The sequence below is a fragment of the Erpetoichthys calabaricus genome, chromosome 2 (assembly GCF_900747795.2).
Source record: "Erpetoichthys calabaricus chromosome 2, fErpCal1.3, whole genome shotgun sequence".
NCBI lineage: Eukaryota > Metazoa > Chordata > Cladistia > Polypteriformes > Polypteridae > Erpetoichthys > Erpetoichthys calabaricus.
In genome coordinates this window covers 178328248-178343153 of record NC_041395.2, presented here as the reverse complement: position 1 = coordinate 178343153, position 14906 = coordinate 178328248, and the positions used below count along the sequence as shown (strand labels likewise).

At 38.3% G+C, this 14906-nt stretch overlaps 1 protein-coding gene across 1 annotated transcript in view; it reads right to left on the bottom strand.

Annotated features, from left to right (window-relative positions):
* The window catches only part of vps45 (vacuolar protein sorting 45 homolog), a 218032-nt gene that overhangs the window by 196473 nt on the left and 6653 nt on the right, over positions 1–14906 (bottom strand). Inside the window, exon 3 of the mRNA XM_051923650.1 lies at positions 9538–9598. Coding sequence (XP_051779610.1) covers positions 9538–9598 — 61 coding nt within the window. The remainder of the gene's footprint in view (positions 1–9537; positions 9599–14906) is intronic.

Here is a 14906-nt window from a genome sequence, read left to right as displayed (position 1 = left end):
TAATATGACCAAGCTGTGCAAGCTTACTGTTAAGAATGCAACGTATAGTTGTACATGAGAAAAGCAATCTTGCCTCAAATCAATGGCAACCTTTTGTAGGTCTATGAACTTAATTTAAAGTTTAGGTTTACACGGTGCTTTCTTTCTGAAGTACCTGCACTCATGAATATGTCTGTATGCGTCAGTCGCTCAAATCCCCACACTTCACACCGGCGAAGTACTGCTTTTAAATTTTTATTAAGAAGAAAAGAAAACCTTTTAAAATTGAGGGAAAATATACCAATAACAGTTTGTTAAGGATCTGTTTTTTTGTGAAGCTGCCTTCACTCGAGTGATCACTTCGAGCTGACTTGCTGGCTAACCATAAGCGTTACCTGGTAGGTAACCACCCATACAATCAGATTGTGAATCAGACTACGAATGCCGTGAATGTAATTACCCCCGATCTACATGCTGTCAAATAAACGAACCACACGCCGTGGCGCAATTTTAGGGGCTTCGCCTCTAGCGCTGACGTCCGAGGTTCGATTCCCGTAAGGGAGTGAAGTGAGTGGGTGGTTACCTACCAGGTAACGCTTATGGTTGGCCAGCAAGTCAGGTAACATCAGCCACGGTGCCTTCAGTTGTGAGAAGCAGATCATAGAATGGATGAAAATAGTTTACTGTCAAATAATGCAAAGAGTACGCGACACGTCTTTCCCCCTTATTCTTGGCTCATCAGGCGTACGCATTCACAGCACTCGCTTACGGTAATCGAACCTCGGACGACAGCGCTAGAGGGGCTTCGCAGCGGTGAAGTATTGCTTTTAAATTTTAATTAAGAAGAAAAGAAAACCTTTTTAAATTAAGTCTTAAAAAGAGGTGTAAAGATATTGACAATAAGCTACGCAAACCCACCAAGACATGCAATCGTTTAAATCAAGGCGCGAGTCGAAAAACACCATCCCATAATATTAGTTAACGATTAACACATTTCTATATGTATTGTAAGCATACAATACAATTGATAATATGTTGCGCTTATTTATCTGGTGTACTGACATTTTTGCGCGTTTAACGGCTGAAATCTAACGTGGTTTGTGCCCTTCAGAATGAAGAGAGTTTGCATTTACCTTTTTAATAAAAGGCGAGCTTTTAAGCCTGAGAAATCACCCCGTAAATGCACACGTTTAATTGCACATGTGTTAATATGTATGCTTACACAGTATTAAAAGACACTCAACAATTACACAGTATTAAAAGACAGTCAACAATTAATGTCATTTACCTTCGTTCCCGCATTTGACTTGTGCTGTAAATCTCTTCCTCGTTTTCAGTTCACGTGATTACGTAGGAGGCGTAATACGTGATGACGCAATACGTGACTCCGCCTCCTCCTTTAGAGTATATGGACAAAAAACAGGTTCCAGTTATGACCATTACGCGTAGAATTTCGAAATGAAACCTGCCTACCTTTTGTAAGTAAGCTGTAAGGAATGAGCCTGCCAAATTTCAGCCTTCTACCTACACGGGAAGTTGGAGAATTAGTGATGAGTGAGTCAGTCAAACAGGTTCCAGTTATGACCATTACGCATAGAATTTCGAAATGAAACCTGCCTAACTTTTGTAAGTAAGCTGTAAGGAATGAGCCTGCCAAACTTCAGCCTTCTACCTACACGGGAAGTTGGAGAATTAGTGATGAGTGAGTGAGTCAGTCAGTCAGTCAGTCAGTGAGGGCTTTGCCTTTTATTAGTATAGATAAATAAGGATTATTAATCTAATCAAACAAATATAATCTAGTGAAGATATTAAAATTATAAGAATGTAATCTCTTTATAACTAATGCAATGAACTTTAAGAAAACTGCTTAAAATGGGTTTGTGTGGGTACTGACAAGGTTACAGTCTTTAGATAATGTAGGCGCCTGGTACTGCTTTGTTTTTCTGTACTCCTATGTCATAAATTAAATTGTCCCCTAATCTATGTATGACCTCAAAATGAACCGTTATGTTTTTTTCTGTTCTCTCTTTGGCTAATGAACAAGCTAGGTGAAAAAAGGGTGAACAGTTTCTTTTTCCAGTCTGCCCAAAACTCAAATCAATTAGCTGAGCTTTTTGGGGGGGGGGGGTTAGTCTCACAATCTCTCACCAAGAATAAAGAAATTGTTTTTATTAAAATTGGTTTTAGACTCCCGTTGTTGATTTCGACTTCAGCGCTCACAACTTCATATACGAGAAAGTTAATTAGATTCTATCTGTAACAACATTATAAAAAGAATATTCATTATCAATGTTTATAACCTGAAAGATTAAGGATAGCCAAAAGCTGACATGACTGAAACAGGGGCCAGACATAGCCAACTCTTGAAGTTATGTACACATCATTTTCGCATATGCTTAAGTAGAACACAACAAGTACTATTCTGTTTAAATTACCCTATGTATCAGTTCTACGTTTAAGCATACCAGTGATATTTCAGTTCTGATATTAATTGTAGTTTTAGTTTTTATTTTATTTAATTAAATTAATTTTTATTTCGTTCTAGTTTTCAGTGGAGTCAACCATTTTTATTTTTATTTAGTTCTGTGTTTAAAATTTTAGTTTTTATTTTATTTAGTTCTGGCTATTTTACATATTAGTACAATTTTAGTTATTTTTTTCTGTTGCAAGACCACAAATGTTGGTCTACACATATTTTAATGCAAGTTATGTTTCAGTCAACAAAATACACTCACAGTTCATACTGTTGTTAAACACATCTTGACTATCAATGATCAAACAGATTAAGTGGCCTAATGAGTACAGTCAGCAAGACCAAATATTTCAACCCAAGAAACCAGTCTGTGCAAGCATGTTGCTGTTAAGCTTTAAACAAGCACGCACTTTTTGAGAGATTTGTTCATGCTGCAACAACATCCATTGCACAGATAGCCATGCAGTGAAAATATTCACTTGATGAGCACCTGTAATGTAGGTACACAGACAAGGTCCTCAGCCACTGGTGCCAGCAGACTGTATGTTGATGATTTCTGCTTCCAGTACTGAAGCAGTGACATGTGGTGAGGTTCATGGCTGGTGAGTCTTTCAGAGTCAGAGTTACAAATATATGAACCCCAAAGTGTATTTTATTCACTACTCAATTGGCAGCATGCACATTGACTACTAGTTATGTTTCATATCTCCTCAGCATTCTTTACACACACATAGGTAAGGTACATATTTGGCAAAGAAAGAATGTTATATTTATAGTGGGGAGAGAGAGTGCATTTGCTCTGCACCCTCCATGTGTTCTAAATTTGCCGTTGCAATCCCACAATTCAAACTCATTAAATACAAACGAAAGTATTGAGTGGTGTACAAAAAAAACGGATTCCAGTTTTGACCTTAATTAAAATATTTATTTGTTTTTAAAAGCTTTTAATTCTGAGGCTTTAATAAATTTTAATACAGACTGTTCAACAAAAGGATAACAAGAAAAACAAAAGAATATTTTATTTAAGGTCAAAATTTAGTTTTTAAATATTGGATTTTTTTTTTCTTCGTTTGATCCCATTTTTATAAAATTGAAAACCGTTCATGGTCTTACCTTTATTTGTAAATGAAGTCCATGTGCCTATACTTTTCCACGAAAATCTCTGTCACTTTCTTGTAAAAGTCCCCGTTATTTTCCTTTTGTTTTAAAAGTCCATTTTGGCACTCAGTCGGAACAAAAAATAAAAATAGACGGGGCGCTCTAGTGCACTTGACTTTCTGATATTGCTAATTTATTGGTGCCTAGAGCCTCTGCATAGAAGAACATTAACAACAAGCACGTGTTGGGCTCACATCCGCCCCCTTCAGTGCAGCACAGTACTGTCTGCTTCCCTCACCTTGTGCCTTTTCACTGCAGTTTTTTGTCCGATCAGCAAGACTAAATATGTCACACACATTCATTAAAGATATTAGCCAGACTGTGGAAAGTCAGGGTGTATAATAAACGCATGTGCAAATATTATATTGGCGACATACAGACAGGCACGCACGTGTGTGTGTGTGTGTGTGTGTGTGTGTGTGTGTGTGTGTGAGAGATAGTACAGTCTGAAGTGAGGTGAGGCTTGTCTTGTTGCTGCCGCACCTCGCATTTCCCCCCATATTTGATCAGAAATTGCACAAATTCAGCGATTTTGACTATAAAAATTATCAAAATTATTGGAATCATACAGAAAACAAATTTATAACACAGACCAGTGGACAAATTTTTTTGTTGTCGTTATTAGTTTTTTTTTTTTTTTTTTTTTTTTTTTTACTTTTCATGATGACAGGTGAGACCACATATCCCTGTATGAAGTGCAGTCCTGGTGCCAGAGAAGTGCTAGACTTCCACTAAGTACTGATCCAGCTGGTCTTATACTGAAACTACGAGACTCTCTTCTTCTCACACGTGACATTTGCTGTCATTATCATCTTTCTTGTTTTCTACCTGCAAACATCTGTGCAAAACTTGTCTTTGTCAACCAGAAGTACTTACTGCGTCAACCCAATGAGCCAAATGTGCTCAACAAACAACGGTCCTTTACTGAAGTTGCACCACATGACTATAGTAAGCCCAAGTACAACATCACCGCATAGTGAACATCGCAACAGGCGGCGGATTTACGGCCGCAAAAATTCAAAGAGAAAAGCGACTTCATTAAAGCTCTATAGGCCTGAAAGGCTATTTCGACTACAGCTCGAGGCCTAATTATGCATTCTAATTCAATTACGCATTCATTCAATACACCTATATCAGGTTTGTGGTGCTTATACTTATTACTATTCCATATCTATCTATCTATTGTACTGGAACATTCATCATTCAATATTATACTATAGGCCTGGAAAATTCATCAACTAACAGTACAAGCCTTACAGTAATGAGTAAAGCAGACTACAGTCATTACAAAACAGCTTATTCGTTACTTATCATTTGTTCTTCATACACTGCTGACACAAACTCGTGCCCGTTTCATCTTACGTTGTCGAAACGGGCTCTTTGTCTAGTATACTATAAAACCCAGCCACAGGAGAGACACAAAACCAGTCATGTTATGAAGGGCATCCAGTGTAAAATTTCGCCAAACAACAAAACAGATCTTCGTACCGGATTGGTCAAGGCCAAGGTTAACAACAGCCGCCATCAGTACTGTTAGCCAACAGGGTGCTAGTGAAAATTAGGCTACTGTAGTGAAAAGAAGAGAGGGAGGAGTGTCCAGAGGCAGGAGGATAGGAGGAAGATAAAGAGAATGGAAGAGAGGATGGGAACTTTAAATGTAGGCAGAATGATTGGCAAGGGGAAAGAGTTAGCTGATCCAACGGAACGAAGGAATGTTAATATATTGTGTGTGCAAGAGACTAAATGAAAGGGAAGGTACAGTGGATTGGAGGTGGATTCTTATTGTTCTATCATGGTGTGGACAGGAGGAAAAAATGAGTACAGGGTTATACTGAAGGAACAGTATTTCAAGTGTGTTTTAGAAGTGAAAAGAGTGTTAGACAGAGTGATGATTATGAAGTTGGAAACTGAAGGTGTGACTATGAATGTTTTAGCGCATATGCCCTGCAAGCTGGATGAGAAAGATGATTTTCAGAGTGAGTTGGATGAAGTGGTGGAGAGTGTAACGAAGGGAAAGAGAGTGGTGATTAGAGTAGATTTCATTGGACATGTTGGTGAAGGAAACAGAGGAGATGAGGAGGTGATGGGTGGGTATGGTGTCAAGGAGAGTAATGCAGAAGGTCAGATGATAGTGGATTTTGTAAAAAGGATGGGCATGGCTGTGGTGAATATGCATTTTAAGAGAAGGGAGGAACATAGGGTGACGTACAAGAGTGAGAGAAGATGCACACAGGTATATTATATTCTATCTAGGACAGTCAGTCTAAAGGAGATTGCAGACTGCAAAGTGGTGGCAGGGGAAAGCATAGTATGGCAGCATAGGATGGTGGTCTGTAGGATGATATTGGAGATCAAGAAAAGGAGGAGAGCGAGGGAAGATCCAAGGATCAAATGGTGGAAGTTGAAAAGGGAAGAATGCAAGGTTGAGTTCAGAGAGGAGTTAAGACAGGGACTGGGTGGCAGTGAATAGTTACCAGACAGCTGGGCAAATACAGCAGAAGTAGTAAGGATGACAGCCAGAATGGTACTTGGCATGATCTGGACACAGGAAGGAGGAAAAGGAAACTGGTGGTGGAATGGGGAAGTACAGGAGAGTATACAGAGGGAGAGGTTGGTGAAGAAGAAGTAGGATAGTCAGAGAATTGTAGAATGTAGACAGGAGTACAAGAAGTTAAGGCATAAGGTGAGAGGGAGGAGGCAAAGGCTAAAGAAAAGGCTATGACGAGCTGTTTAAGATGTTGGACACTAGGTAGGGAGAAAAGGACATGTACCGATTGGCTAGACATAGGGAAAGTTGTGCAGCAGGTTTTGATGATAAACATGGAAATGTACTTGCAAGCGAGGAGAGTCTGTTGAGCAAATGGAAAGAGTATTTTGAGAGGCTGACGAATGGAGAGAGAGAGAGAGAGAGAGAGAGAGAGAGAGAGAGAGAGAGAAGGTTGGATGATGAAGATAGTGAATCAGAAAGTAAAATGGAATAGCAAGGAGGAAATAAGGACAGCTATGAACAGGATGAAGAATGTAAAGGCCGTTGGTCCAGATGACATACCTGTGGAAGCATGGAGGTGTTTAGGTGAGATGGCAGGGGAGTTTTTAACCAGATTGTTTAATGCAATCTTGGAAAGTTAGAGGATGCCTGAAGTGTGTAGAAGATGTGTATTGGTACAGATTTTTAAGAATAAAGGGGATGTGCAGAGCTGTAGTAACTACAGAGGGATAAAACTGACGATGTTGATGGAGAAGTACAGAGAAGGCCAGAAAGAGTTGTGTTGCGTCTTTGTGGACCTGAAGAAAGCATATGACAAGGTGCCTAGAGAGGAGTTGTGGAACTGTTTGAAGAAGTTGAGAGTGGCAGAGAAGTATGTAAGAGTTGTACAGGATATGTACAAGGAAAGTGTGACAGTGGTGAGGTCTGCTGTAGGACAGGGCTGTCTTTACAGCACTATAAGCCCCTGGGCAAAACAGTGCACTGGGGCCCCTACCTACACAACCACTCAGCAAGTCACAACATACATAGATTAGCATGAAGCCCGTATGTTTATGGGGCCCCCGGGCCACTGCCCAGCGTGCCCATGTATTAAGATGGCCCTGCTGTAGGAGTGACGGATGCATTCAAGGTGAAAGTGGGATTACATCAGGGATCGGTTCTGAGCCCTTTTTTATTTGCAATGGTGATGGACAGGTTGACAGACGAGATTAGACAGCAGTCCCCTTGGACTGTGATGTTTGCAGATGAAATTGTGATCTGTAGCGAGAGTAGGGAGCAGGTTGAGAAGATCCTGGAGAGGTGGAGAAGAGAGGAATGAAGGCTAGTGAGACCAAGATAGAATACATGTGTGTAAATGAGAGGGAGGTCACAGGAGTGCCGAGGATGCAGGGAGTAGAGTTGGCGAAGGTGGATGAGTTTAAATATCTGCGATCAACAGTACAGAGTAAGGTAGTGTGGAAGAGAGGTGTAACACAGAGTGCAAGCAGGGTGAAGTGAGTGGAGAAGAGTGTCAGGAGTGATTTGTGACAGACAAGTATCAGCAAGAGTGAAAGGGAAGTTCTACAAGACAGTAGTGAGACCAGCTATGTTATATTGGTTGGAGACGGTGGCACTGACCAAAAAACAGAAAACAGAGCTGGAGATGGCAGAGTTAAAGATGTTAAGATTTGCAATGGGTATGACAAGGATGGACAGGATCAGAAATGAGTACATTAGAGGATCAGCTAAGGTTGGACGGTTTGTAGACAAAGTCAGAGAGGCGATATTGCATTGGTCTGGACATGTGCAGAGCAGACATGCTGGATATATTGGGGAAAAAGATGCTAAGGATGGAACTGTCACGTAGGAGGAAAACAGGAAAGCCCAAGAGGAGATTTATGGATGTGGTGAGAGAAGATATGCAGGTGGTGGGTGTAACGGAGCAAGATGCAGAGGACAGGAGGATATGGAAAAAGATGATCCACTCAGGCGACCCCTAACAGGAGCAGCCTAAAGAAAAGGAAGAAGATGTTATATACTATGAATAGCCAAATGGTTTAAAGCAGTTTGGTTGCGAATATGCTTGTGTCAGGTCATCACGTGATCGTGCAGGAATGCTTTCTGTTCCAGAAGCCAGTATTTGTCTCTCCTGCCATGGAAAAATCTGTCCAAAAGAGGCGGTGTGCATGCGACGGGTTATCTCAGAGGTAATGGCAAAGGAGTTAAAGAGGACTGAATCTTTCGGTCTAGTTGCAAGAATATTTTTAAAAAACAAGAACAAATAGTTTTCCTAAGTCTTGATTAATTTCAGTGGCCTTGTAGCCCACGTTAGCCTGTGTAGAAGTCTGGTCTTGATGGCAGGGTCACATGGAAAATTCACTTTCAACTTTTATTGTGCAGTTTATTGAATTTTAAATTATAAACCGGGGCATTGATCTAGTTATAAACTTATTTAGAAAAACGTATTGCTAATGGTAGAGCTCATTTTCAAAACTTTATTTTAAAAAAAGCTGCTTAAGACAGTAAATAAGCGGTATTGATTAATTAATTTTACCACTTTACACCATATATGGCACCATAAGTCAACTGACAAAATTAAGTGGTCATTCATACTGTCCTTTCAAACATTTACATATCCTCAAGCCACAACCAGTATGAAGAATTAATTTTCTTAGTTTTACAAAGGTTAGCACTAAGCATTCATACTTGCAGTGATATACTTCAGGAATCTCATCCCTGTTTTGAAGGATAATTATTGTTATATTAACAATATATTTACTCTCCCCTTTCCTCTTTTAGTAATAGGTATGTAAGAAATATGCATGAATGGAAGACCACCATTCATTGTTTTGTATTATATGGCCATTGTTACTTGTTTATGTATGGCTCCAAAGTCATTATGGCAATATTCCTTTTTTTTGGGTCCCAGTATGGTACTGATTTTCTTATTTGGGTCCACAGATTAAAAACAAAATCCTGATCTATGGAATAAATACAATTTAGAGGTTATGGCATAGTTGGAAAAGTGGCTCTTGGATGAAAATGGGTTGTAAACCACTGTACTAGACACAGATTAAAATGGTTAACTGTATTATGTTCCAAAAAATCCCTAATACTTAATGTTGTTGTATAGTAAAAATAAAATCAGCCAAAATGAAGCCTAGCTTGAAAGCGTTATAGTGTGAAATAGTAAATTAAAACTATGTACAATGTTAAGTATTTAATTTTTTTAGGCAAGTACCATAACTCAACAAATAAAAAACAGTCATAAGAATTTCAATAACCCTGGAATTTTAAATATATACTAGTTCAGTGGACCTGTTCACTGTAATCTATATAATTGTTGATTCTGTTTAATAGGACTATGTTATAAAAAGAAATTATGTTTCATTTCTCATATTTTGTACATATTTTATAATTACTCCATTGTTACCAAAAAAAAAAAAAAGATAAAACTTACAGATAAAGTAGACACTGTATTTTGGCCTGCGAAGTTCTTGAACCAGATGGCCAACATTTTCCTGTGGAAGCACAGCAAAGGCAAATGAGTCAAAATCATAAACACTTTTCTAAAATGGCACAAAAATACAATTAAAGTAAAGTTTCTGCTGCCAAGAGCTACGTATACACTAAAGCCTCAGCCTAAAATGATAAAAGGTCTTGAGCAAGATAAAAAAGCATGGTCTAGTAAATAAATATTGCAATTTATAAAAACATAATTAAACTTAAACCTATATACTACCTACAAAATATCATTTAAATGAGTAAAAAGTTAAGAAAAAAATTGCAAATTTCTTTAACAAAACAATAAAATGGTTTTAAAAAACACTCAATTTACAGGTAATTTGCAAGACAATTGATTACAGTACATTTTAACAATTGGATCACACTCAGGTTAGGTAACTTGCTCAAGGTCACACTGCGAGTCAAAGGCTTGAACTGAATTTTCAGGTTTGTGGTTTCAATAGGAATTTCTGTATCCAGGACCAATTTTAAAATTCTGACTTCTACATTATTAACAGTCTACTACTGAAATTTGCAATTGTAGGATAAACAATATCATTAGTTACGGGGGCTATACATTGTGGAAGAATCTGTCAGCAAATGCAAGATGAAAACTATAAATCAGAGTCAGCATATAAAATGAGAATGAAGACTCATTACTTTGGTACAGCCTCATTATGTTAGAGTAAATGACATAATATTGAATTATTTCTCATAAATTACTGCATAATTAATTGTCTAGCTTCAATTACACTTTACACGATCAGCTTTAATTGAATGCTCAAGTCATTTTTTTGTGACAAAAAGCTCTGCATTGATGCTTGGTGCACAGCTCTGTGTTACACTCCTGTCAACATATTCTATTGTATATTATAGCTTTTGAATACGGATGTGATCAGTTGATGCCATCACACATAAATCACTTGTTTGATTGGAACCATTTCTGCATACAGTATTCAGAGTCTATATATAAAGAACTTGTTTTTTTAATACTGCTTTATTATGTTAACCATGTTAAATACCAGTCTTACTTTAAAATGTAAAATGAAAGGAGAAAAGTGTAGCTTAGATATGCTTTATTTTATAAAATGATTGCTTTAACTTTATAGAGTAACTGCATACAGTATATGTACTATTAAGAATGAATCAAGTTGTAAATAGCACCTCATAAAAGGTGTCAATTCAACAGACCAAATACAGGAGCGTCCAGACCCCTTTCTGACCTTCCTGTCAGTACCTTAAAATGAAAAGGATGTCCTAATTTGGGGCCACTATTTTTAAGGAGTAGTGGTTTAAATTTAATTTTTGAATTTAAATTTTTTTGCAGGAGTAGTGGTTCCTTTCCAATTTAGTGCACAAATCCCCCTGATCTTTCACAATCTAGTTTAGCATATTGGTGGCATTGTTACCTACTTTTCCTTTTTCTGATTTTTTGTAAAAAGGAGTAACTTTCATATCATATGTAACTATCTCCCATTAGTGAATGAATTCCTGGGGTTGGTTGATACTGCATTCATAACCTCTAAGTCCTTAACTTAACATATATAAAAAAACTTAATATATACAAAAAAACTTAACATATATATATATATATATATATATATATATATATATATATATATATATATATATAATGGTAATGCCTGTCTTCAAGCTTTTCATATAAAGGATTTATAAAATCAACCACACAGAAAGACCGTAAATAAAGTTATTCAGCAGGGCTGAGCAGAATGACCCCAAACTGATATCACAATATTTTCCACAATCCTGACGATGCCAATACGGTATTGCAATATCAAATAAATAAATTAATTATAGACAGAGTGGTGGCTCTGAGGCTAAGGATCTGCGCTGGTATCCCGAAGGTTGCCGGTTCGAATCCCCGTCACTGCCAAAAGGCCACTGCTCTGCTGGGCCCTTGAGCAAGGCCCTTAACCTGTAATTGCTCCAGGGGCGCTGTACAATGGCTGACCCTGCGCTCTGACCCCAAGGGGTATGCGAAAACTACCAAATTCCTAATACAAGAAATTGTATAAGGCGAAATAAAGAACCAAAAAAAAAAAAAAAAAAAAAATGGTGAGACACTGTTCGCAGCTGAAAATATTTTCTTTACTGTAGTAACGCTTTGGTGATAAACCTAAGGTATAACAGTATAAAACTGAATCATAAATTTAAAAAAATACTTAAAATTTAAGTCCTTGGGATGTTATAAAAATCTAATAACAGCTAAACTTGTTTCTGTATTACAAAATGTGCAAAAGATCCCTATTTAAAAATAGGTATGGTAGGTATATATCTATCTATCTATCTATCTATCTATATAGGTATTAACTTTTATCACTTTGTATTCTAGAACTTGAACTCTTTCAAAGTTTTTTTTTTTAATCAGGCGATTAAACATTATCTTCCAATGTTCACTTTTTCCATCGTACATTTTAGTAGCCAAAAATTATGCTTTGATCAACAAATGTTTGTAGGATGTGCTGCAATGTTTTAAGCCAAGCGCTGCTGCTGTACCGACTGTCATGTGCTTAGCAGCTTCTTCATATTCACTCACACAAGCAGTTTTCAGGCATTTTAAAAATTAGTGCTGATTAAGAAGAACAACATACGGTAATTTGAAAAGTATTATTTCTTGGATAAAGAAAACAAGCCAAAACCAAATAACTGAAGACCCTTGTTATGAAAATACAACAGTGCCTTTTTAAAAAAAATTCTGTGTTATCGGCCTCAGTTCTGTTTCTTACTTCTACACTGCTCACCAAAATAAAACTTGTTTGCTGCTCTAGCCAACTAAATGATTTACTCTTTTGTTCAATGTTTCCTACACTACAGAATTTAACGTAAGCAAGTACAGTAAGGAGAGCATAAGACCAGTGCACAGCGAGGTGAAAATTATCCATATTACTAACCGAGAATGCTAAACCGGATGGACGCAGGGACATCCGGCCATGGGCCGTAGACGTACTGCGCAGGCCTGCGTCCATCCGGTTTAGCATTCTCGGTTAGTAATATGGACAAGAAATGAGGCGCCGCGAGAGGCGGACAAGACCACAGAAAAAAGGAGTGAGCACAGAAAAAAGGAGTCAAACGCAGGCGACGCACACAGCGCCGCACGAGCAAAACACCCCCCCCCCCCCCACACACAAACAAACAACGGACGGGACACACACAAAGAGGACGATTCAACAAGCCCCTGGCACACAAAAAAAAAGAGCACGCAAACCCCCCCCCCCCCCCACACACACACACACACAAGCAACGGACGGGACACACACAAAGAGGAAGATTTAATCCCATTGCACATGAAACGGGACGCACACAAAGGGTAGGATTCAACAAGCCACAAGCACACAAAAAAAAAGAAGCCGCGAGCACCACACAAAGCCCATTGGACACGAAACGGGACAGACTACGGACATAGCACACGAAACGTACACAAAAACGACGATTCAGACCCACGACCACAGTAACATAAATAACAAATGACACACAAAGCCCCATTTCTAAATGAACCGTCCGTATTAAACATACGTCATCTCAACACGTTCACAATATGCAGCATAGGTAGATCTCATTACAATGAGGCACTATTAACCGTTCAACCGCAGAAAAGGCTCCATATTAACAGTGAGTGCGATCCTCCTTATTACTTATCCATATTTCTCACGCTCAAGAACAAACAAGTCATGAATTCACGATCACAGGTACAAAACGATACCACTCGGATAACGGGACCAAACACAATTCACACTATGCAGCATACGTGGATCTCATTACAATAAGGCACTATTAACCGTTCAACCGCAGAAAAGGCTCCATATTAACAGTGAGTGCAATACTCCTTATTACTTATCCATATTTCTAAAAGAAAAAATGTCTCGGCTCCAAAAACGCAAAGCTCAACTAAAGCTTATAACTAACGATGTACCTAAAAGTAAAAACTTTATGAACTGCATTAGATCCTACAATAGTTCATTTGCTTTTGCATCTACCGGAGTAAATATCAGGCCACCAAAAGGCAATGGCCCATACTGCTTTCGCATATGTGCACAAATACTGAATCGCATTGGAACAGTGCACCCTGAAACAAATCAACAACGCAAATATGCACAAATCTACGACCACAGTAACATAAATAACATTTAAATGACACACAAAGCCTCATTTCTAAATGAACCGTCCGTATTAAACATACGTCATCTCAACACATTCACAATATGCAGCATAGGTAGATCTCATTACAATGAGGCACTATTAACCGTTCAACCGCAGAAAAGGCTCCATATTAACAGTGAGTGCGATCCTCCTTATTACTTATCCATATTTCTCACGCTCAAGAACAAACAAGTCATGAATTCACGATCACAGGTACAAAACGATACCACTCGGATAACGGGACCAAACACAATTCACACTATGCAGCATAGGTGGATCTCATTACAATAAGGCACTATTAACCATTCAACCGCAGAAAAGGCTCCATATTAACAGTGAGTGCAATACTCCTTATTACTTATCCATATTTCTAAAAGAAAAAATGTCTCGGCTCCAAAAACGCAAAGCTCAACTAAAGCTTATAACTAACGATGTACCTAAAAGTAAAAACTTTATGAACTGCATTAGATCCTACAATAGTTCATTTGCTTTTGCATCTACCGGAGTAAATATCAGGCCACCAAAAGGCAATGGCCCATACTGCTTTCCCATATGTGCACAAATACTGCATCGCATTGGAACAGTGCACCCTGAAACAAATCAACAACGCAAATATGCACAAATCTACATCCTAGATCCACATGACGCAATCTATCAATCAAAGTGCTGCATCGCAACAGGCACGGATTCAAAACGAAACACCTCCCGTCTCAGACATACGTTAACGGCAAGGAAGGCTACAACGGCCTTCTCACTCAGCACAGGCAAATCGATTACAGCTCCAAAACAACACGTCCCAAATACTACACATGCAACAACGCGCCTCTCAAACGGCACAAGCAAAACATACACCAGGAAAATTCATTTGGATTAATGAATGTCATTTGCAATCATTGTCATTCGGTTCACTTCCCTGAAGAAACAACTGGCAATACAAGTAATACATTTAAACGTTGTTGTCAAAAGGGTCAAATTAAGACTGCCTCCTTTACATTCATATCCTGAATATCTACAGAAGCTTCTAACTAACGATGTACCTGAAAGTGAAATCTTTATCAACTGCATTAGATCCTACAAATCGGTATCCACTATGAACATTAACGGTGGCACTGCACGTGACATCCGTCTTGCAAAAATGTTAATTATTGATGAATGTACAATGGCATC